The 23,612-nt window shown below is 53.0% G+C and overlaps 2 protein-coding genes across 2 annotated transcripts; one reads left to right on the top strand and one right to left on the bottom strand.

The window, feature by feature from the left end:
* Positions 1-1,957: 1,957 nt before the first annotated feature.
* Positions 1,958-10,520, bottom strand: UQCR-C2 (Ubiquinol-cytochrome c reductase core protein 2). The gene is made up of 12 exons (XM_037217998.1): positions 10,513-10,520; positions 9,554-9,707; positions 9,158-9,162; positions 8,575-8,669; positions 7,497-7,593; positions 6,936-7,050; positions 6,165-6,387; positions 5,722-5,756; positions 5,458-5,583; positions 4,969-5,080; positions 4,473-4,582; positions 1,958-2,550 (listed from the first exon to the last, which is right to left on the bottom strand). Exons 1-12 carry the CDS (start codon positions 10,518-10,520, stop codon positions 2,467-2,469), a joined length of 1,164 nt encoding a protein of 387 aa, XP_037073893.1. The 3' UTR covers positions 1,958-2,466.
* A 5,004-nt stretch (positions 10,521-15,524) lies between these two features.
* Positions 15,525-20,927, top strand: LOC119095451 (60S ribosomal protein L10). Its single transcript, XM_037218278.1, has 6 exons — positions 15,525-15,600; positions 15,727-15,754; positions 18,148-18,346; positions 19,077-19,183; positions 19,841-20,003; positions 20,709-20,927. Exons 2-6 carry the CDS (start codon positions 15,732-15,734, stop codon positions 20,877-20,879), a joined length of 663 nt encoding a protein of 220 aa, XP_037074173.1. The 5' UTR covers positions 15,525-15,600; positions 15,727-15,731; the 3' UTR covers positions 20,880-20,927.
* The last annotated feature ends 2,685 nt before the right edge of the window (positions 20,928-23,612 follow it).

The following is a 23,612-nucleotide window of genomic DNA, read 5'->3' as shown; positions in this document are numbered from 1 at the left end:
GTCAGCAATGTCCCATACCTTCTGGTAACTCTAAGATCTCACCATTATTACCACATTACATGCAACAAGCATTGACACATAGAGATATACTAATGCTTTTGAGGATTAACAGTGATAATTTCAGTTATGACCAATCTGAGCAGGAATAAGTCATTTCAGGATCATCCAAAGTCAGATCACATGGTACAATCGCAACCAAAACTTTAGCATTGCATTTTGAAAAATAAATTTGGCTTCAGGATTGGGAAATGTTTCTCAAGCCCAAACCAAATCAAGTGGAAATGAAGCCAACCGTTCGCGCCGGAATTGTCACGAAAAGCGAATGGTATGACGATTAATGCTTCGCCGCCCGCAAATACTGGTGAAGAGATGAAAATCGTCATGAAAACACAGTCATACAGACAACGCAGTACATTGGCACACCGGCCACCCTTACCTGAGCGCTCATAAATGAGTTATTCGGTCCAAGATCCGCCATTTTTTGGATGAATTCGCAGCTTCAACACTTTGGACACACAGTCTTGAAAACTTCAAACTATCGTTCCCGCTTCGTAACAGTTCAAACAACACCTCACGAAGCATCTAGGGCAACACGTCCATGGTCACACACAGTTTCCAAAAATATACAGACCGACACCCAACCCTACACACGAACGAAACAAAACAAAAAAAATACCGCAGCACAAAGCGTAGGTTACATTTAACTCGTGAAGAGCTTCCATATTTTTCCGCTAGGTGTTCCAAAATTATAATGGTTTCAATATATTAAGTAGATAAAGTCAGGATAAATATTTTCCATCTTTGCTCAATTAAAGATGAAAAATTCAATTTCACAGCCGAAATGCGAATGCGGCTACACTTATAATATTGTAACTGCCCACCTTCTACAATTTCAAATGAAGTTTTCAAGGTTTACGAGTTTGATTCATGAATTTAGTTCTCGGGCTGGAGTCCAAGGATTCGCGCCTGGAGGTTCGGGTGTATCGCATAAGCATATGAGTGGGCTTTGACTATTTACAGGACATCGTGTTTTTGTACAGAATGCTGGGCCAGTGCCCACTTTTGGTGCGACATCGCGCTTTCGCGTGGCATGAAGAAAATGAACTCGAAATGCCTACCGATCCCTTAATTGGTCGGCGATGTCCCTGTGCTGAATTGAATTGTTTGAATTTTCAGTCGTGCATGGAGCCCTACCCACTTCTGCTCACGGATGCCTTGGTAATGTCCCCTCTAATGTGACTTACAGCAGCACCGCGAGCGCTGGAGGTCTTCCCTGGAGGACGGTCCTTTTTAAGCTCAAAATGCATCGTACCACTTAATACCGCCAAGGACATTTCATTATAATGCCAGAGTGTATAGCCAAACCAGGATTTGAAACCAGGCCGATGGCCAGCCAGTGATCGGGAGGAGTGGGCACGGGAGGAGGGAAGCCGTTAAGTTGGGTGGCCGAGCCATCAATTAACACCACAGAATCATCGCTGACGACGTGAGAGAGCAGCGAAAATTCCAGTCTCTTGCATACCCCCGTCCCCCATATTGACGGGCCCCTGCCTCATGAGTTCCCAGCCATGATTGTGTGATACGTAGAGCACGAACTCTTGCCATTGGTGCTTTGCGACCATCCAGCTGCTGAGCCTATAAGGCGTCGCCCTCCAGGCAGGAATGGTGGGCACCGGTGGAAATCGAACCCTAGGTTTCCTGAACCCAGGCGGTTCGTGTTTCCCAGGCGCACTGCGTAACTACTGGGCACCCCGGGGCAGCAACTCCCAGTGTGCAATGCCACCCCATTTGTGCACATATCTGGTAGGGAAAATCGCGTGTAGAAGTTCGTTACGCAGTATAGTGACCACATCGATTACATGCCGCTTTTAAACCTTGAATAAATCCGAGACCTGAAGACGGCGAGCCCGTGGCAGACGCGAAGTGAATGTACCACCTTCCGGGTCCAATGGAGAGCTAAGTTCCACATTTGTATTCATATATTTCAGGCATTCTGTACACTGCGTCGCAGCCTTCGGCGTAGAGCGCGAACATCATCACAGGCCCGTCAGGCTCTGGTTCACGGACAGCTGGTGACATCGGAATCGGCAGGGGCATGGCTGAACGGATACGCAACATGGGAACCGGGCCAACAACCGATCCTCCAGGATGAAATTAACGACGAAATTTAACGATTAACGACGAAACGAAGGCATGAAAACGCTGCCTTCGACGTTTCTTACCTGCGGTTTCCAAACAGGACTTGACCATCTGCGCATTTTGAACGTTCCAAATAAATATCGCCCGATTTTCATATTCCTAGCATGGACTTTTCTCCCATGAAACCCTCCACATGCCCCAGCGCCTTTCCACGACAAAACTGGCTTTCGAGCGCGCGCCTCCCCCGCGCTTCCTGCCCCCAACAGACCAGCACACGGCTCCGGCACGCGACAACTGTACACACAGACAGCACTAGGCAGAACCGGACTACAGTTGGTCGAGGTACGGCACGTGCTGCAGGTTCCCTCGCGCCGCCATGGACAGCTTGCCGCCCACCAGCTTCTTGTGCAGCTGAAACAGAGCAGGCCGAGGCATGAGAGGGGGCCGAGGCGTTGGGGGGGGGGGGGGGGGGAAGGCGAGGCGTGAGAGGAGGCCAATCTCGGCGGTCACAAGCTTTCTGGACACGCCTACCAAAGGAGCCAGTGCAACGGCTGGAAGCTCCATAGAATTGAGCCACTTAAAAAACGGGTTTATTTAAAAGTGGGACGGTTCGAACACTTTCCTTTTTTGGTACTCTATGTTGGAGCACACAAACGTTGTAGCATAAGGCCTATAGGTAAATGTGTTTCTTTACACATGCTTTTCAAGTCCAAATTTCGCATACGTGCAAAATGTACATTAACCGTCAACTTTGTACCAGATATTCACTTAATAGTCGCAACTTTACTCCAAACCTGGATGGCTCGCTCCGGCGCGTTAGTGTTTCGGGTAAAAATGCCCAAAATGACGTCATTTTGGCCAAGAGTGCAGCAGCGAACACAACTAGACCCACAAACGTGTTGAAGCGTCCGCTGTCGGCGACGGCCTGAGAAAACTGTGGGCTTAAGAAACAAGGAGGACCAATCATCCCTTCTAATTGCACTGTGGTTAAAAACTGTATGGTTTCATCTATAATTTTCCGCTGATCTTTGTTCAGTTTTACAGCTATTACGCGTTGATTTGAATGTGTCAACGATTAACTCATGCAAGTGTACGCGCATTTGTACTCATTTCCAAGTTAGATTTTGGTCGCCGAACCAACTAATGCTGTTGCGTGCCTGCCAAACTCCAAAGGAAACACATGGTCCTTGTTGGATTTCACGCTTTCCATACACACAAGATCATAACACATATGGCACGTCGCAAAGACATTTGTGGCTTTATTCGACTAACAATCCGAGCCCCGTTTATGGAAATTGCCTGTTTAGCCTTACAGTATAGCCCTGCTCGCCATGACTACAGCACCTGCAGCGCCGTGGTCGTCTGAGCGGGCGACTACAGCACCTGTCCGTGGTCGTCTGGGCGGGCGACTACAGCACATGTCCGTGGTCGTCTGAGCGGGCGACTACAGCACCCGTGCGTGGTCGTCTAAGCGGGCGACTACAGCACCCGTCCGTGGTCGTCTGAGTGGGCGACTACAGCACCCGTCCGTGGTCGGGGCGGGCGACTACAGCACCTGTCCGCGGTCGTCTGAGCGGGTGAATACAGCACCTGTCCGTGGTCGTCTGAGCGGGCGACTACAGCACCTGTCCGTGGTCGTCTGAGCGGGCGACTACAGCACCTGTCCGTGGTCGTCTGAGCGGGCGACTACAGCACCTGTGCGTGGTCGTCTGAGCGGGTGACTACAGCCCCTGTAGTCGTCTGAGCGGGCGACTACAGCATCGTCCGTGGTCGTCTGAGCGGGCGACTACAGCACCCATCCGTGGTCGTCTGAGCGGGCGACTACAGCACCCGTCCGTGGTCGTCTGAGCGGGCGCCTATAGCATCTGTCCGTGGTCGTCTGAGCGGGCGACTACAGCACCCGTCCGTGGTCGTCTGAGCGGGCGACTACAGCACCCGTCCGTGGTCGTCTGAGCGGGCGACTACAGCACCCGTCCGTGGTCGTCTGAGCGGGCGACTACAGCACCCGTCCGTGGTCGTCTGAGCGGCGACTACAGCACCCGTGCGTGGTCGTCTGACGGGCGACTACAGCACCCGTCCGTGGTCGTCTGAGCGGGCGACTACAGCACCCGTCCGTGGTCGTCTGAGCGGGCGACTACAGCACCCATCCGTGGTCGTCTGAGTGGGCGACTACAGCACCCGTCCGTGGTCGTCTGAGCGGGCGACTACAGCACCCGTCCGTGGTCGTCTGAGCGGGCGACTACAGCACCCGTCCGTCGCCTGGGCGTGTCTCACCCCGCCGCCTGGGCGTGTCTCGCCCCGCCTGCGGGGTCGCCGCTGCCGCCCACACTCACCGTCTGCACGTCCGCCAGCTTGACGGCGTCCACGGCCTTGACGGCCTCCTCGACGGATGTGACGGCCCCCAGCGAGGCGCCCTGCACGCCCATCGACTCCACGGCGGTGCCTGTGGCCCCGGCGCCCGGTCACAACACGGCAGAACGTTGGCAGCGCGATCACGGGTCACGGCATACAGTCAGAGCCCGCGACTGGCAGACCCAGACACCGCGCAAGAACCAGGCACGAGACTAGAACACCAACGCCGTCACACTAGTTTCAAGATGGCAAGACGGAGAAACTCCAAAACCATCGACGAACCTGCTTCCTGGGCAAGCTTGCATCCAGTGCACCAGTGCCCACCCTTCGGACTTTACCCAGCACCTCTCAGGGCACCTGAGTGGCCGGCTGAGCCAGACCACTCGGCGAGAGGCGGCGGCTGCCGACAGCAGCGGACATCGCGCCCGCCCCGGCCCTGACCCGCCGCCCGGGCCGGGGCGCGGCGTCGGCACCGACCCGAGTTGTCGTCGGCGCGCAGGAGTGCCGCCTTCACCAGCGCCTTGCCCCGGCTCACGTCCTCGGCCGTCAGCGAGGCCGTCTTGAACGCCTTGTTCACCGCCTCCACCGCCTGCGGACAGGAGCGTCAGAAGCGGCCGCAACGATTTCAAAGCAACATCGCAGACATGCCTGTTTTGATCGATTTGCTGCCAATGCTATAAGCATCGTGTGGCAAGTACACCCCGGCGGCGTGGGGCGTCCTGCAGTGAAAGCATGAACGCAGTGTGATAACCCATCGCATCAACTCACGCTCGCTTTACACGTGACAAGTCCACGGTTTCTGGCACAGAAGCGGCCTTCAACACCACTTCGCCGTGCGCATTCGACAAAGCTCCAGACGAACCCCGTTGCAAAAAAGCGTCGTGCGCTCCAGCTCATAACCCAGCTCTCAAAACCAGTGCCTGCGCCCTGCGCTGCCAGCGCACACCCCCAACCACCGCCACTCACCTTGCCCGCCTGGCTCGCCTCAGCCACGACCGTGTAGCCGACGAGGCCGACGTCGGGGTAGGTGGCGCCGAGCGCGGCGGCGGCGCCGCCGGCCGAGGCGGCCGCCGCTCCGAGCAGGCCGCGCGCGCCGCCGTACTTGACGACGGCGCCGGCTCCGAGCACCGCCTGCAGCACGGCCTGGGTGACGGCGGCGGGCGCGGCGGCGCCGGCGCCCTCCGCCGCCACGGCCACCATCGCCAGCCGGCCGCCCAGCTCGGTGCGCAGCTCGCCGCCGCCGTAGCGCGCCGCCCGAGCCGGCCCTGCCGCCGCGCGCAGAGACGCCGGTCAGAATCGTCGCGGTGGGAGGTGGCATGGGGACCGATATGACTTCGATACGCCTTGAGGGAGACCAAAATCCGCTGGACAATGAATACATTTACGGTTGGGAGACCAAAATGAGTCCAAGGTTGAGCGCCCACGACTCTTCACAAATGTGAAATCTTCCAACCGAAATGCTGAATCTTGGCATCGATGGGGAGAGAGAAAGAGACCGGGTGGAGTAAGTGCGGGCGTCCGGTGAGGGCGTCACCCGGGTGAGCCCGTCCATCACCTCCAGCGCACAGCCCCCCCCCCCTTCCCCCCCAGCGACACACCTCCCTAGCCAGCACCGCTCCACACCGTCTGACGTCACCAGCCGGGTGACGTCACCCTCCCACCTCCGGCCTCACCGTCGCCGTCGGGCAGCTGCAGGCTCTGGGCGAACTGGGTCAGCGTGTCGTGGTCCACGCCGGTGCCGACGACGGCCACACGACGCGAGAGGAGCGTCTGCGACAGGTGCGACGCCAGCTGGTCCGTGCCCAGCGAGCCCAGCGCGTGGGGCGCCGCCAGCAGCGAGTGGCCCAGGTCAGACTGGCGGAACGCCGCCAGATGCAGGTCCTCCAGCAGTGATACCTGCGCCGGTCAGGTCAGAGCAGGTCAAGACAGGTCAGGCAGAACATGGTCAGGTATAGATCCTCTGGCTGCAACACCTGCTGTGGATAGGATCAGATCACGTCGCGTCAGGTCAGTTCGGGTCAAACCAGGAGCTACATGCAGCAAAGCCCCAAACAGGGAGACAGGAAGGGTCAAGCCCCATCAGGCATGATCAGTTCAGACTGACAGAACACCACTGAAAGCAGGCATTCTGGCAGGAATGCCTGGCAGAGTGATGGGTCAGGTCAGGTCAGGTCAGACAAGTGTCACCCAGCACAGTTCATCCAGCAGACCGACCTAGCACATGGTCAAGTCAGGTCAATGACTCAACAGCTGCACTGATTCTGACCAGCTGTTGACGTTGAGCCGAGTTTGCAGTTCTTGGGCGTCAAAAAGACCTGCCAACAAGTCAATAACAAAAACACCCCATGAATGGCATACCACAAAGAGGGACCTGACTAGTGATCCATCTCACGCTGTCAGCGCCTGTGATCCGGTCAGCTACCGTGACCATCACTGCAACGGACCTCAGGAGCAGTGAGCTTCAGGTCCAGCTGGACCCTCGCCTTGTTGTCCTGCACCTCCCACGGCTTGAACACCTGCTTGGTGGCCGCGTTGGCCAGAAGCTTCATCACCAGGTCCCTGCGGGCGGCCGATGGCAGAGTCCGGTTAGCCGAGATTTAACACATGCATCACCACTTGGGGTAATATACTCTGTCAGCCAACCAATAGGTTTTCAACATGAAAGAGAAAAGTCGAGAGCGATAATTGGTCGCACACCTAGTACGAACCTAGTACGCGGAGAGCCTGAATGAACCCGAGGTCCAACGCAACATTTAAAAAAAGACATGCCCAGAGACAATCGATGTGTTGAAATTTTCTGATGAAAACCGAGTAAAAAACAACTGCGGTCCCTCCCACCTGACATGGTAAGCGTGGTAGAGACTGAATATGACAAAAAAACGACTGACTGCCCGAAGAAAAGAGACAGGGCGCGAAGGGTTTGGGGGGATGACAAAATGGGTGTGGTGCACGCTTATACACAAACACCATCAGGGACAGCTGGACACTCCTGTTCCGGAGCTCACATGTGGTTGCGCGTGGCGTCCGCCGAGTAGATGAGCACTTCGCGGTCCACGGTACAGGTCAGCGAGCCGCCGACCTGCTGCAGCTGGCGGGTCAGCCCTGAGGACACACAACATCGTCACGGTACAGGCAGGGGAAACAGCCACCTGCTACAACTGGCGGGTCAGCCCTTGGGGCACGCGGTGCCCTTATGTGGGGTCAAACGAGGACGGCTCATATCTGGGGGACGCATGACACTGTTGGCAGGGTCAGGACGAGGTGAGGCCAGGCCTGGGACATGCAACACCATCACGCGGGATCAGCGAGGTCAGGTCAGATATTGGGAGCCTGCAGCCTTCATCACCATCATCTTGTCACCATCAGCATCACCATCATCATCAATTTGTCATCATCATACTTGCCATCATGCGAGGTCAGACTGGAGACTGCATGTACAGTGTTAGGTCCAGAACTGAATGGGCTAGTCCTGGAGATGGAGTGGGCGCAGCGTCGCCACAAGTGGGGAGGACAGGGTCAGTTAGGTCACGACGAACCGCACCAACGAAACAGGGCAGTCAAGGAACATGGCGTCATCTCAGGGTTTGGACGAGGCCAGTTCGGAGGTCGATGGTAAAGCTGTCACACCATGCCAAGCGGGTGAGACGGTTCGACAAGCACCAGCGTCGGGGAGTGCGAGAGAACGCCCGCTGCTGCTGCACTGGGGACAATGTTCATGTGAACCAGATGCTATGTTGGACAGATGTCATGGGAGGGTGACAATCAGCATCGACGCAGGCCAGGACAGTGAATGACCAGGCGAGTGTCGAATTCACCAACAAAAGTTCGCAGTCATTTACGATAACCACAGCTCCACCGTTCTACCACTGCTCCACAGTTCTTTACGCCAAAGGATCACCGCGGCTGCATCAGAGCTGGGGCTCTGGCCAATGCTCAGTGTGTGGCAGAAAGCAAATGGAACAAGCTGAGAGAAAACCATGTAGTTTGCCCACACCACGACACGCAGGGTCGCCAGCATGACCATTTCCGGACGGAGAGTCGGCGGGCGCCGTACGCGCCGCGCCGGGCCACGCGGTCACTGACCGAAGGCGGTGTCCTCGGCGTTGGAGAGGCCGGCTACGATGCGCAGCAGGTGGGTCACGCCGCGGTTCTCCGGCGTCTCGTATCGGCCGCCGGCCCTGCGGCGGCGCCGAGGCGACGGTCAGGCGGGAGGGCGGTCAGGCAGGACGGCGGTCGGGCAGGCAGGACGACAGTCAGGCAGGCAGCAGGCAGGGCGGCGGTGACACAGGACGGCGGTGAGGACGGCGGTCAGCAGGCCAGCAGTCAGCAAAACGGAGGTCAGGCAGACGGCGGTGGAGCAGGATGGCGGTCAGGCAGCAGGACTGCAGTCAGGCAGGGCAGCGGCCGGCAGATGGCGTGGCGGTCAGGCAGGCCAGGACGGCGGTCAGCAGGACGGTGGTCAGGCAGGCAGGACCAGCAGGGTCAGGCAGGCAATGGCGGTCAAGCAGGCAGGACGCGGTCAGCAGGCAGGACGGTGGTGACGCAGGCTGGACGGCGGTCAGGCGGGACGGGTGGTGGCGCAGACGGCGGTCAGGCAGGACGGTGGTGACGCAGGACGACGGTCTGTGAACACTGTTCGACGCGACCGGCGGTAAGTGAGGCTCACAGCGCCTGAGACGGACGGCCAGTGCAATCGTCGTTCAGCCACCGTGAGAACAACGGCAAAGCAGGAACTGAGCCGGGTGACTGACTGGGGTGTTCAGGTCACGTCAGGTCCCAGGTCAGGTCACGCAATGCAAACATGACGCAAATATTGCTATAAGTGCAAGACTTTGTGAACATCGCAGACCATACAATATGCAGCCTCGATGTTCAGATACTTCATCAACACAAGATGGATGGTGTGACCATCTTGCAGAAACACAGCATAGCTGTTAGCTGACAAATTCATAATGATCATGAACAGCAAGAATGCACAACAGCGTGCCATGGCGGATTGGTGAGGGAGGTCAAAGTGTTCCCTCTCACCTTCCCTGCCCCTGACCATCTTCCTGCACCCCACCTGACAGCTATGGCGACGCTGCGAGAGCGGCGACTGGTTCTCGACGGAGGCCACCAGCATGCCGTTGGCCAGCGAGCTGGTCTTGAGCGGCTCGCGCGGCAGGACGCCATAGTCGGACGACTTGGCTGCCGCCTGCTGCCGCGTAGCACCGTGACTGCAACGGCCGCGACAGCAGCGTAAGCGGCAGGACGGCACCGAGAGGGGGGGTCACATGTGGGGAAACATCGCCACTGCTGTGGGTATCCAGGTGGTGGGATGAGGGTATCCTGGCCATGTGAGAGGACTTACATCCACAATGTTGTGGACACAGCTTTAAACCATGTTGACACTGAAGAATGTTTGTGACACATGGTGCCTCCATGGGTTTTCTAAAACAAACAATGATTCTGAGGAGACAGTAGTGCAAAACTCTCCTGACCAAAGCAACAGTGATGCCACGTTTCAGTGGAGGCTTCTGACACCTGAGGTGTCCCTGTCATGCATTCAAGGTGCCAGGATAAATGCTTACTCTGCACAATTCAGTTGGGTGCAAAAACAGGTTGGAACTTCAGGCATGAAAGAGTTCAGGTGATCAGATCAAAAGATTAAGCATGACAGACTGACAGATATGTGAAACCAATGCGTAATATGTTAATACTTTGAAATTGTGATGCACAGCCTGTGTGGACCAACACAGTGCAGAAGAAAGTTTATGCACATCATTACATTGCATAGATGGCAGCAGTGATCTGCAGATGCTGTCCTAAACTGCAAATGAAAACATGAGAAGGCTAGGAGGCTTTGAAGGACATGAGACTGGTCAACAATTTCAGCTTATGCATGTTCAGCTTCCAGTGTGAAAGCTGTCAGGAAGCAATGAAGTTTATGGCCACTCATTTGAATACATAGAGGCAGGTAAAAGGACAACAAAATAAACTGCAAGCATGAGGATGACTCAAAATGAAAATTTATTGTTATACCCAGCCATGCCATTGTGTGGGTGTGGAATGAGGATAAGTTGCTACAAACTTGAGATTATGCATCAGACAAGTGATGCAGCAAGGAATCTGAGGCACAGGGAACTCAGATGTTCTTCTACCATGCACATATTATGATAAGTCATATATGATTTTAAAATGTTTGATAGGCAAAAGGAATCTCCTAATCATTGCTAGTGCTTACAGCTTTCATGAACACATATGCAGCTTTCAGCCCACTGACTTGCACTCAAGACATCTTTCTCAATCACCATATGGCTGCCTTTTAACTGACTGCTGGCATTATGCTAGACTGTTCAAATGGTAAGTCAAGGTGATGACTTCTGTTGGCAAGTGACTAGGATCAGTCCACAGTAAAAAAATCCATTGATTGGGGTACCTGCTCAACTTCAGTGTGCTGAGCTTTGATCTCACGTAAGCTGAGTTCAGCCTTGGTTAAATAGTCCTGAATTTTGGTCTTTCTCTTGCCTGGGTCTTCCTTTACAACATTATATTACCTTACAATTATACCTGACCTAAATTCAATTCATACATGATTGAGGTACAACACATCATTGCCATGGCAGTCTGATGCAATAGATAGACATTTTTCAGACTGCCCTGAGTGCTCAATCAATTTGAGGCAGTGGTGCAGCTTTGCCTCGACACCAATGACCTCTTGTTGAACATGTCATGTTCATGCATTCTCTCAGTAATCATAAGTTGTCCAGATCTGAGCAAGGTTTAAACTGATGTGAAATGCTTGTAACATTTTCAACCTTTTGCTTTTGCCATCTTGCCAGAGCAAAATACTCATTCTTGTAAAATATGATAGATAACAATAATATAAAAATATCACTCCTGACTCTGGCAAGTACATATTACTAATTGATGCACAATGGATGGTGCTGTAATTAGCATCATGAAGCTACAAGTACTTCCACATGAAATTACCCAGTTTGGGCTGGAATACTGAATGTACCAACTTCCTAATAGCACAGTACTTTTAAAAGGGACGCGCTATTCTATCCCGCTAACATTCACGACACACAAATGTATAAGTACATACGGGAAGCGACTTGAGGATGTTCGCTTTCACCAATTTCGAAGCCATTCTTAAAACCTTTCCTCCACGGGATATCAACTTTCCAAACACCTCGATCGCCGACGACCCAGCTTTCGCGAAAGCCCCGAGCACCGAAGGGCATAAAACCCTAGATTGTGGCGCACAGCAGGGATATGCGGCGAAAGGCAAAAATATAGAGATGGTCCTGGTCTTAATGTTCATCTCTGCCAGGTACAAGTACCAGAGTATAGCATATTTTTTATCACTTCTCCTATATTTACGTGGTTCTATTCACTATTCTTACGTTCAAACCCCTATTTCTGATCTTACACTAGCTTCATGTATGTCACTGCTTTGTTACACAATTACTATGCGATTTGATATACATACTTGTTGATCCTGAGTGGCAATGAAGTGAACATCTCTAAACATGTCAGCCTCTCTATTAATGACTGCGTAGTCGGCGCTTTTGTGACATAACTTTTTGATAGTACTGGACCACTAAAGTATAAAAATGCTTTTACCTTTCAGTCAGAGAACATTTTATTTTGAGATATTATGCCCACACCATAGATGTCTTTGTATTTCCAGGCTAAACACCTATCTGCTAGTGCTGTCACATTTACCACCTCTCAGGCAGTGCCAAGTAATCAGTGCGAGCATTATTGCAAACGAAATGTTTACGCTCTTGGCCCAAATAAATTATCAAAAAAACGTTATCCGGCCAGGCCATGCCTTGAACATTCTCTAAGCTCACTCAACTACATCACCCAACTAATCAGCTATTGTTCAGGAAAATATTAAGTCTTTTTTTCTTTTTTTAGATTCTTTTCTATGCCGTTACCCAAGAACAGGCAGCCAGGAGTGCCCCTCCCTCAATCCCAGCGACGCAGTAAACCGTACGCTAGCACCAGAAAACATAAAATCAAGTCGCGGCACTCCCAGCTAAGAACATGAAACAAACGTAAAAAAGGAGGAGAAGAGGTGGCGCAGACCCGAAGGAACTGTGTTATGTGATAGGTAGGGAAAAATCATAGATGAGAAGGCTTAAAGTAGTCATTAACCAAAGTCAGCTGATGACAGCCTGCTATAACCGCCCAATAAGCTACAACCTCTCAATTCATCGTGTCAGTAAGGGCTATACAGTCACACAAGTCGGATGGGGCAATTACCTGGCCATTTTTGTGCTGGGTTTTGAGCTGGATGTCCAGGGAGCCCACCCAGCTAAGTAGAGCTTGTTGCTGGGAGAACTCCCGGAGCCAGCGCCGAAATAGCGTCTTCCGTGTGCCAGCGTCTTCCGTGTTATGTTTCACGTTTGCTGTACAGAACGTCGTGCATAATATTAAATTTGTTAACCAACTCGGATTCAGAACGCTGTCCTAAGCATGCTTAGTTCAACTGTGGTGCCGCATGTTCGTTTCAAAGCCGCATGTCTTAAGTTCCTGTTGTCATGCGTTAATATTGCCCTGGCCTGAAAGATTGCTTCAAGGTCAAGTGGCCAAAGCGGATACCTTCATACTTCGTAGATGACCATAAATCCACTTGGATTTTTGTTTCGTGACCATACCACAGTTAGCAGCCGAATGACGGGTTTTTAACGCGGCACGAGGATACATCATTGACAGTTCTTACCGCCAGAGGACGGCCCGCAGGTCGGATGGCGGTCGGTCGAGAGCGCCTGCTTTCCTGTGCTCTCGCGAGGCGCGATAAACTTGCTCCTGTGCTGTTCGGTGCGCTGTCGGAATGCCCGCGTTATTCGTAAACACTGTAGGCGTGTACGGTCGCATCGCATAAATGCCATGTGGGATAAGACCGCGCTCTGGATTTTTCAGGGTAGTAGAAGGGTACACTGCAAGGCCTTGACACCGGCCAGAATGCGTTTGTAATGCCCGCGTAATTGATGTCACCACCCATAACGACAAAACTGGCATCTGGCATCGACATAACAGTAATTGGTATCGACATCACCGGCAACAGCAACATATTTAAGGTTTAATCCCCAGACACCAGAAACGTTGATTCCAGTTTACCGTGATTGCAATTGCGAACGTCAGCTCCTTGACGTGGAAGGCGGCGTAGTCATCATACCCTTTCAGAACGAGGTGTCCGTTTTAAGTTTGTACGTCTGCCACGTACAGGCTCAGCTCACACTGAATCCTGTCCGATTGTCACACTGATTCTGGCCAGGTAGTCACATTGATTCTGGCCCAGTAATCACACCAACTCCGGCCTTGTAGTCACACTGAATCATGTTCGGTGGTCACATTGTACTCGGCCCGATAGTCACATCGACTCTGGCTAGGTAGTCACACTGACCCTGGCTAGGTAGTCAAACTCGCCCTGCCCGGTAATCACACTGTCCTCGGCCCGATAGTCACACTGACTCTGGCTAGGTAGTCAAACTTACCCCTGCCCGGTAATCACACTAACCCTTGTCCGGTAGTCACACTGGCCCTTGCCTTGTAGTCACACTGACCTCGGCCCGATGTCACACTGACCGCGACCTGACCCTTAGATTCTTAGATGCAGAGTTTAAGTGGGGCGGAGTTCACTCGTTTCATGCTGGAAGCCGTGACCGACAAGGGGCCTTTCACTGTCTCACTGTGTGTGGACTCTCATAATAGGCTTTCATTGCTGCTTTCATTGCCGGAAGCCACAACCAACGCAGAAGGCCGTCGGACACTCGGGGTCCAGTCCCTGTTCTTATTGAGCAAATGTTCCAGGAGGCTCCGATCAATGGAAATCGTGGGCTCCGACCCAGTCCCTAATGGGGAAATGGGCCTTCTAGGACTTGGACAGACACGGAGCCGGCTCTTTTTTGTTGGTGGTCTCTGGCCGAAATGGCGACCAAATTGTTCTCGGAGTCTCCTATGACACCTGGGCACTTTGTAACAAGCACTCTAAATGATATTTAGGGCCACGGGCAGGGAGTCCTTAATATGACCTGCAGTCAGCCATTCGGAGCCTTCAGCTTTCCCATCGGGCCCTCACTCTTTGGATCCTTGCGAACACAGAATCCCGTGTTAGACATTGTTGACCCTTGGAGCACAGAGGCCCCAATTAACTCAGTGGCCCCGACCAATCTAAATCGCGGATCCAAGCCATTTCCTTTCTTGGGAAAAGGCCCTCTGGCCCAGACTGACACAGAGCCGGCAGATCGGCACTGGTGGTTCCTGACCGACATAGAAGCCCTCATTGACTCAGGGGGCACCAATGGGCGGAACCCTAATGCGACCTATGATCGACCCTTCGGGCGTCGGTCTCGAGGGAACCTTCGGGGCCCTCACGACCTAAGGGATGGAGTGGGGTGGAGTGGGGAGGGGGAAGGAAATGGGCACGTGCTTCCTATGCTCCCCTTGTCTCAATCTCAGACTGACCCGTTTCAAAGATCTGGTCGGGCGCGAACTAATGTTAAACCAAGGCGTTCACTCGGGGAGGGGATTTTGCGGTTTGCTAAGAGATTTGGGGTCACTGGTGGGGACTGCCCCCTCCCCAAACAGTTGACATGTAAAATCTGCCCCGGATGGGATGCGTGGTCTGTCCTGCAACATTGCCATAACGTTGGACTGCTGTATTTTCTAGTATCCCATACACTGTCTTGCCATACATGGACGCACTGACGCACGTGAAACACTATGGAGTGGGGTGAAGTGGGGAGGGAGAAGGAAGTGGGCACGTGACTCCCGCGCTCCCCTTGTCCCAACCTCAGACTGACCCGTTTCAAAGATCTGGTCGGGCGCGAACTAATGTCACTCCAGTGTTTTAGCCAAGGTTTTAGCCCAGACATCCTTGAGCTGTAATTAAACAATTGTATGGTTACTACATGCAAGAAAGGGGATGTATCTTGTGCTCTATATTTTGGACTTGATAGATGATCTTTTTCTTTCATTTTCTTACCACGGACATTGCTAAGAAAAATATTTCAAAAGTACTCACGGTCTAAAAGTATTTTATATTTTAGGCATTGCTGTCATTGCGCAACGAGGAACAAAACTTCCTTTCTAGACAGTTCGTGACGCAGGGAGGTGAGCGTTCTGGTGCTTGACGGTTCGTTGGTGTATTGTCGTCGTTATATGTTGATCCTTAGTTTCATTCTTTGTATCTTGACTTGTTCTAATTTTCAGTCAGTAACAAGGTGCTGTTCTTTCCAGGCAAGATGGGGAGGAGACCTGCGAGATGGTGAGTTACGCCGCACCCCGTATGTGTCCATCTGCTACGTGGTATTATCTTGAAGAAAATGTGTGGCAAGGATATGTAAATTGTGCAGATTTTCTATTCAGGTGGAGTAAATCAGTGTTTTTTGTTTTGTTGATCATTGGTTTCTGTCTGCACAGAATGAGTGCATTGGGATGTGTAAGACACTTGAATTCATCATTTTGTGAATGATGACTTGCCTAATTTTGCTGGGCAATGCCTCCATCATTGTGAAGGAATGTCATAGTCAGCATGAGAATCTTCCGTTTTATTTCAAATTTCTGAGGGCAGCTATCAGCTTTTTGGAATAATGTTTGCTCAGGGTAGTCACTGAGGTGGTTACTGAATTGCAAAAGAAATGGAAATCATTTGCTGGTCCAACTTGCCATATGCTTCATACTAGTAGAACCTGTGGTATTGGGAACAATATTGACTTATGGTGGGAATTGCCCAGATTAAAGCCTGTTCCACCATGTGTGTTGTATGGACCAAGGCAGTACACTATGCTAGGATATGTACAGCTGCATTTTTACTCAAAGTATTATATAACTTGCATGTGATGCCTCACATTTTATGGGAAAGTGTGGATGTGCACACTTAAGAACCAGATCATGAAATGTAATGGAAAACTCAAATTGAGCCACTTCTGTAGACCAGTATTCACCAAATCAAACCACTGTTGGCATTAAGTGAATTGACATGTCTAAGTAACATTTTGTAACGCTTCGTTAACTTGGTAGCTGCCGTCCCGCATTTCCCTTCCAAGGAGAGAAACTCTAACATTCTTCTGCCATGGGCCTTCTATTAACAATGTGCCTCCTCCAATGCCAACTAGCGTGAACTCTCCGCGAAAACTCGCCGGACACCCACATCACCTTGGACAGCTCTGCAGACCTCCTCAGAATGTGACATGCTCGCCTATTGGGCAACACTTTCCCATTTTGTCTGGGGACCCTGAAACCAGCTGTTCACAAAACCTTAAGCATGAGTGGTGCACAACAAACTACATGGTCTACCGCACATCTCGAACAGCTGACTTTGTTCTTTGTCAAGAATGCACCTCACCTAACTGTTAGGCTCGGTCCTGACGATATGAAGTGAAGCATATATGCTCCGAACTGTGGAGGCTGCATTGACACCAATAGGGATTTTGCATGCCCCCCCCCCAAAAAAAAACAAGTGAAGTTAAAGGGGTTTTCCACATCAAGGTTTTGAAGTGAAATAGCCAACAAAATGATTTTGAGTGCTGTTAACAGTCCCACCATTCCTGAGACCCAAGCCTTTCCAGTTTCTGGGCTACACACCTGAAAAAAAAATGGGAAGGATGTCTCGGAAAGAGTATTTTAAGGTCATCTTGACATTCATGGCACCATGCCATTCAGATCTTGCCATTCCATAAGCCATGCAGTGATGGGATAAAGGCTGATAAAAATTAATTGGTGACACATTCATATCATATCTGGCATGTGTCATCATGGTTTCCAGATACAACAACTGTCAATTGGTTCTCAATCAAGGTTGTGCAAGGATGGTGATCTAATTAAGCATGACAAATTAAGAAGCAATTTATTAAATATAATTGTGCTGTCTAGAGCTGTCTTGTCCACTTTAAAAGAACACAGTTAGAAGTGAGCTTTTCTCATCATATGTGATACTTGCTTCAGTACCTTCAAATTTGAAGGAGTCCCTTTAATATTATGTGATCTTAGCTGACTCAGTGCGTTAATTGAAGTGAGAGGAGTAAAATTACAGAATACACAGGTCCACAGCCCATTAAGAAATGCATGCATGTTTGTCTCAGTAACAAAAGTTTTCATGGTCTTATCAACTGGAGATGGGGAATCAGCAGGCATGTTACTAGCCAGTATGGACCTTATATTTGTGCTAAGCTCTGATAGTGACAAAAACCACATACATACATTCTTTGGTACAGACACATTGAGATTACTTCAAATTAGTGAGACATGCACATTCCATGGTCTCAGTCAGTACTCTCACATGTGACCCATTTATAATTGTTAAGATGAACTGATATTGGGTCTGATCTGCCTGCTTAAACCCTGTAATATTTGGGTGTGTCTCTGTCCCCAAGAGTCACTCTCTGGCGAATACAGGGACATTGACTGCTGGGAAATTCCGTGCTGGATGGATGTACCTTGTTCATCCAGCCCCGTCAACCAACCACAACCAACCTTGGCTAAAGTATTTCCAGAGTCCATCAGAATTGTACAGTCACTACCATGTGGCTACCCAAAGTGGAGTCCCTCAGACCGCAGCATTTCACTGTATCGAAGTTCTGAAACCTACGAAGATGATCTTACCCACAGAGTGTCCAGCCTGCTACAATGCTGACCTCCGCACCTTGTGTTCGTTCCCAGTTATCGGTACTGCAAGAACAAGCCGTACCCCAAGTCTCGGTTCTGCCGCGGTGTGCCCGACCCTAAGATCCGCATCTATGACCTGGGCCGCAAGCGCGCCTCGGTGGAGGACTTCCCCTGCTGCGTGCACATGGTCTCGGACGAGATCGAGCAGCTGAGCGCCGAGGCGCTCGAGGCCGCCCGCATCTGCGCCAACAAGGTGAGCCGAGCCGGCGGCGGCGGCGTGACGGTGTCTATATGTGCTGTGAGAGGAGGGGCGCTGGTTGTCACCGTTCTGTTGGGCCAACCCTGTGACCTTGGTTGCATCTCCTGGGACTATGTGGGGCTCAGAATTGTGGGTTTGCATTCAAAGTTGATGTTAAGCATTTCAGATGCCTTGATGCATTCAGCTAATTTGTTTGGGATTTTCCTCTCAGTTTACATGTGTGTTCCAACCTCCCGTTCGGTTGTTAGCCTAGGTAGCGGTTTTTCGGCTCGAGCTGATTAGTTTGATAAATGCACGCTAACAAGATGACGAGTCCCGCCCCGTGCGACTTTGACGTGAGTGCCATTTTGAGAAAGGACGGCGGCCATGCTGCTGCCGTCTTGGTTACACATGGCCACAGCAACGCCGGCCGGTCGGCGGGAGCGGCGCCTCTGGCGACGCCACCCGCCGGCGCGGCCCGACACCACCCGACCATCTCGTGCGGGGCATGGCTCGCCCCCGACCTTGGCCCGGCGGCTGCGCCAACCCGGCGAACGCCACAGGGCAGTCGTGTATGTGGGCTAAGGCGGACAGAAATCACTGGGCCTACGGGCTGGTTTCTTTGCGCTTCTTCTTTTGATTCAGTGTAAAGTGACGCCCGTCTGGTTTTTGGCGGTGAGTTCCTGGGCGCGCCTTCTCGCCGCTCGCCAAGCTTCCATCACGCGAGCTGTGGCCTGTGTTTCAGTACTTGGTGAAGAACTGCGGCAAGGACGCGTTCCATATTCGCATCCGGACGCATCCGTTCCACGTGAACCGCATCAACAAAATGTTGTCGTGCGCCGGCGCCGATAGGTGAGACGTCCGTGGCGGGGTATGACGTCATACCGTCACAGCAGAGGAGCCGGGCTGAGAGCTCCGAGGAAGACGCTTCCTTTCGTTTAGATCCGTCGCTAAGGAAAAATACCCTTTCGTTCAGTATTTAGTCCCTGATCTTTTTAATTGTGTTTACGTAGCTGCATGTGTGAAATGCCGTAACGCGTTACGTTACGTTGCCGTCCGACGTGTCACGGCAGCCACACCGTGGGAGGGAAAGTTTGCCAGTCGACGGGCCTCCCGACTCGGCTACCCTGTAATATTTGGGTGTGACTCTGCCTCTAAGGGTCATACTCTGGCGAATACAGGGACACTGACTGCTGGAAAATACCGTGCCGTGCGGACGTGCCGTGTCCGCCCGGCCCCGTCAACCACCCACAGCGACTCGTCCAACCCGATGGCATCTCGTTGCTCTTGGTTGCGTCAGAACTCTGACGTCACCGGGTACTGTGGAGCCGTGCATGCTGCCTAACTCGCTGGCCGTTGTGCCGCCTGCAGCTCGTGCCGCTGGTAACCACGCCGCTGCCCTCCACGGCTCATTGTTCGGGGATCTGCGTCTCCAGCGTGCCATGCGTGTCGTGTGTCCCGCACCCGTGGGTGTCGCCTGACCCGCCGCCGGCACCGGCGCGTCCGCAGGCTGCAGACGGGAATGCGCGGCGCGTTCGGCAAGCCGCAGGGTCTGGTGGCGCGCGTCAAGATCGGCCAGCCCATCATCTCCATCCGCACCTCGGACAAGCTCGAGTCGCACGTGGTGGAGGCGCTGCGCCGCGCCAAGTTCAAGTTCCCCGGACGCCAGAAGGTGAGGCGGAGGGCCGGCGCTCCGCCGCCGGGCGAGGGCGTGGCTGAACATCCCCTGCCATATTTGGGAGTGGCGCCGTGTCGTGGCGGCCGCGCTCAGGCGAACGCAGGGACAGCAATCAGCAGGGCCTATACCGTGCGGGGGGATGTGGCTTCTCCACCCCGCCCCGTCAAGCCCGGACAGACCGCATCGGGATGAGCTCGAGCGCTGCATTGCCTCTTGTGTACATGGTACCTGCTTCTGGCTTTAGTGTGCGCAGTTCGCAAGGAATGCTGCTGAAGTGCGAGACGGGGGAAGATTTCAGTTCAAAGTGACACTGCTATATGGCCATGTGTAGGATCAAAGGAGGAGCGATTTAAGTGTGCTGGGCAACGGCTGGTGTGATATGGCGTGGTTCTCCTGAGCGTTAGACTAGGTTATGGTATGGTTCATTGAATGTCAGGAGGTTGCTGGCTTCCATTGCGCCTAGAACCAGAGCACCTGCAATCCGTGGTCTCATTATCCAGTGACCTGAAACAGCAGCTCACTGTAAGGTGGAAAGACGTGTTGGTCCTAGTATAATCACACATTGAGCATTGGTTTGAGCTTGCCCTGTTAGGCTGCTTGTCACGCTGGTTGACACTACCGGTCGCCAAAAGCATGAATTCATACCAGGTCCTCCACGCCGGGTTCGCACAGCGTGACCCCGCTCCTTCCGCTCGGCAGATCTTCATCTCGCGCAAGTGGGGCTTCACCAAGTTCGACCGGGAGCGTTACGAAGAGCTGCGCTCGCAGCACCGCCTGCGCAACGACGGCGTGGGCGTGCAGTACGTGCGCGAGCACGGCCGGCTGAAGGACTGGAAGAAGGTGCGCATGGCGCTGGAGCAGGCCGACTAGGTCCGGCGCCGCCCGGCTGCGCTGGTCAATACACGAGACGTGCACGAGGATGGACTGTTGTTGGCGAGAGGGGAGGGGGAGGGAGCGAGAGCGAGAGGAGGTTCGTGGAGGGGTCGGCTTCTGGCCGCGGTGACAACGGTGTTACAGCCAAAAAGAGGGCAGCGTACCCGGATAGATGTGGCGATGGGAGCAGTTTCCAGAAGAAATAGAGAGCACAGCTGATCACAACTAGTGAACCGCAGAATCGCACAGCCGCTCTATTTAGTTCACTCACGGCGTGTGCGCGACGCTCCCCACGAGAAGTGTGCTGGCACCGTTCTATGTCATGGTAAGCTTAGGTGATCATAACAATGCGTCCGTCACGATATGTAATCTTGTGTCGCATTCGAACCGAAACGCGGATCACTTGTGCGATTCTGGGTGCGGTAGTTGCGGACCGTGCTGTGCGTACTGCCAGTTTGTTGGGGCATGGCTTGTAGTGCAGTATTCTCGATCACCGAACGCTGCGTGTGAAGCCAGTCGAGTCCACGAGCACTGCCGGGTCTAGTTGGAAGTCTGTCACACGAGGTCTGTGCTGTCGTGCCAAGCAGGTACGACTGGCAAATCGCCGCACCGACCCGCCTCAGGCGACGTGCGGGGCACGGATCAGGGCGTTCATATCGGCCTCCCGGTTCGCGCGCGGCGCCATGAGGTCCGCTCGGCGCGGTCCTCGTGCCGGCGCATTCCCCGCTGGGGTGCGACACTCCAGGCCAGCTGAACCTCTGGTGGGACGCGTAGCTGATGACGTTGCTGGATGCCATCTGGACGGTTTTTAGCGAGCCCTCTCGTGCATTTCAGTTCTTGCCTTTTTAACGATGCCCACGCCGCATTGTTAGAAAGTACGGAAGCCGAGACTAACGTGCGGGGTAGACCGCGATAAAAGGCAACAGAACATTTCGTCAGTACATCACGACAGCTAACTGCTGCACACATAGACTAGCACGAACACCACACATTCGACAGCGTGCTTGGTACCGCGCAGTGCCCAGCCAGGCTGCTTCGTGAGTCGTGGGGAATAGTTGTACAGGTCCTCTGCATCCGACCGGCGGCAGCGTTGTGAGGAAGCGGAGGTGCACTAGCGCTGCCTTTCGGCAGCATGAGTAAACTGAGTTACGTTTCGCCTAGGCATCGCCGTCCGGATCCCTCGACCGTTCGCTAAGCGGCCGCAGGTCTGGACACAACACCCTCTCGGCTGACTGAGGGCTGCGCCCAATCGTACCTGATATGACGCATCGACATCCCGGCCCTCCCAACACGCTCAGGATTATTCTTGCCGGTGCGATTATTCTTGCCGGCCGGTGCGAGGCGGAAGTGTCGAGCCGCAGCTGCGGTCCGGCATCGTCCGACGCGCAGGCCAGCGGTCCAGACCACCCTCACTGACGCTCCCGTCCACTCGAGCACCGTTTTGTCAGCGCTCTTATTAGCAGTCTCTGTTGCTCCAGTCCTACGCCGCGCTGCGATTTCATCCATCTAATTAAAAGCTGCTACAACAGAGTCGCAGCCATCGCCTAACAGCATCCCGGCGCCTGTGCATGGAAGCGTCCTTTACAAGGCCTCAAGCCTTGCAAAGGACGCGCTGCAAAGCGTGAAGCGTTGCAAGGGCTGTAATTCAGCTGCCTCATGTACTTGTTTTTATGTTATTGTTTTTTCTGCGCTAGCGATTCATCCCCCCAGCTGTTTCAGAAACCACCAGCTGCAGACGTTACCGCTGAACGTCAGCTGTCTCGATTCATCGGTACAGTAAGACACCGATAGCTAAAATCACATATATTTTTTCACATACCCGACATACCACAGGTTACGCTCTTCATCCAAGATGCGTAAACCATTCCGCACCTGAAAGAGAATTACTCGTTAATGCGATGGAAGTTTATTTTGTGAGGATACACAAGCCAGGTTTACGACGCATAATTGCATAAAACTGCGAAGTCAATTTCGAGTGGAACCACGAACAAACCTGAATGCGCGCATCGCAATACAAAACTAATAGTGACCGGAATTCGACCCTTCTGAAGCCACGTAACACGCAATATAAGCAATGGCACGGCACGACGACAGGTTAACATGACAAATCCAACATCTGGAGTGTTAACTTGCCGGCTTCTCTGATGGTCATGCCTGAGGGGAAAGCTCCTGCAGCCATGAACCAGAGGCAATGGACGCAATCTCTAAAATGTGCGCGATGTTTGACCCGACTAACAAATCAAGGTCAATTGGCAACGTGCCAAAAACGGCAGAGCTGGCATGGCGCAGCAAAAAAAGACCCCTCCGCAGCCTTGTGGCCACGCTCCTGAGTCAGGTAACGCTGTCGGGTGTCAAGTTACGCCGAGAACTTGGTGAAACCGCTGAAGACGTTACAGAAGTCAGCATCAGGCAGCCGCCGGCTCGGCGGCAATTTGCTTAACATTTTCCGTAACTATTTGTCTTCTCGCTGGACCAGCATGAAAAGGGCTAAAGACCTCACCGACTTGAAAATGCCATTGTATTAAGCTGAACCGGAATATCGGAATATCGGAACGACCAAACACCCCGTCTGACGGAGCTTACGTTGCGCTAAATTGCTACTGCTCCCCACATTTTCATATGGTGAAAACTTACAATGTCGGTACCTCGAACGTTTCCAAATAGTCGGCGTCGAACGTATTACTTCTCGGGTATGTACAAAGTCTGATGTCATATATCACATGCAGTATC

The sequence above is a fragment of the Pollicipes pollicipes genome, unplaced genomic scaffold (assembly GCF_011947565.3).
Source record: "Pollicipes pollicipes isolate AB1234 unplaced genomic scaffold, Ppol_2.1 Scaffold_4219;HRSCAF=4965_pilon_pilon_pilon, whole genome shotgun sequence".
Classification (NCBI taxonomy): domain Eukaryota; kingdom Metazoa; phylum Arthropoda; class Thecostraca; order Pollicipedomorpha; family Pollicipedidae; genus Pollicipes; species Pollicipes pollicipes.
Note: the sequence above shows the minus strand (reverse complement) of the source record. Positions and strands in the feature narration are given on the sequence as shown.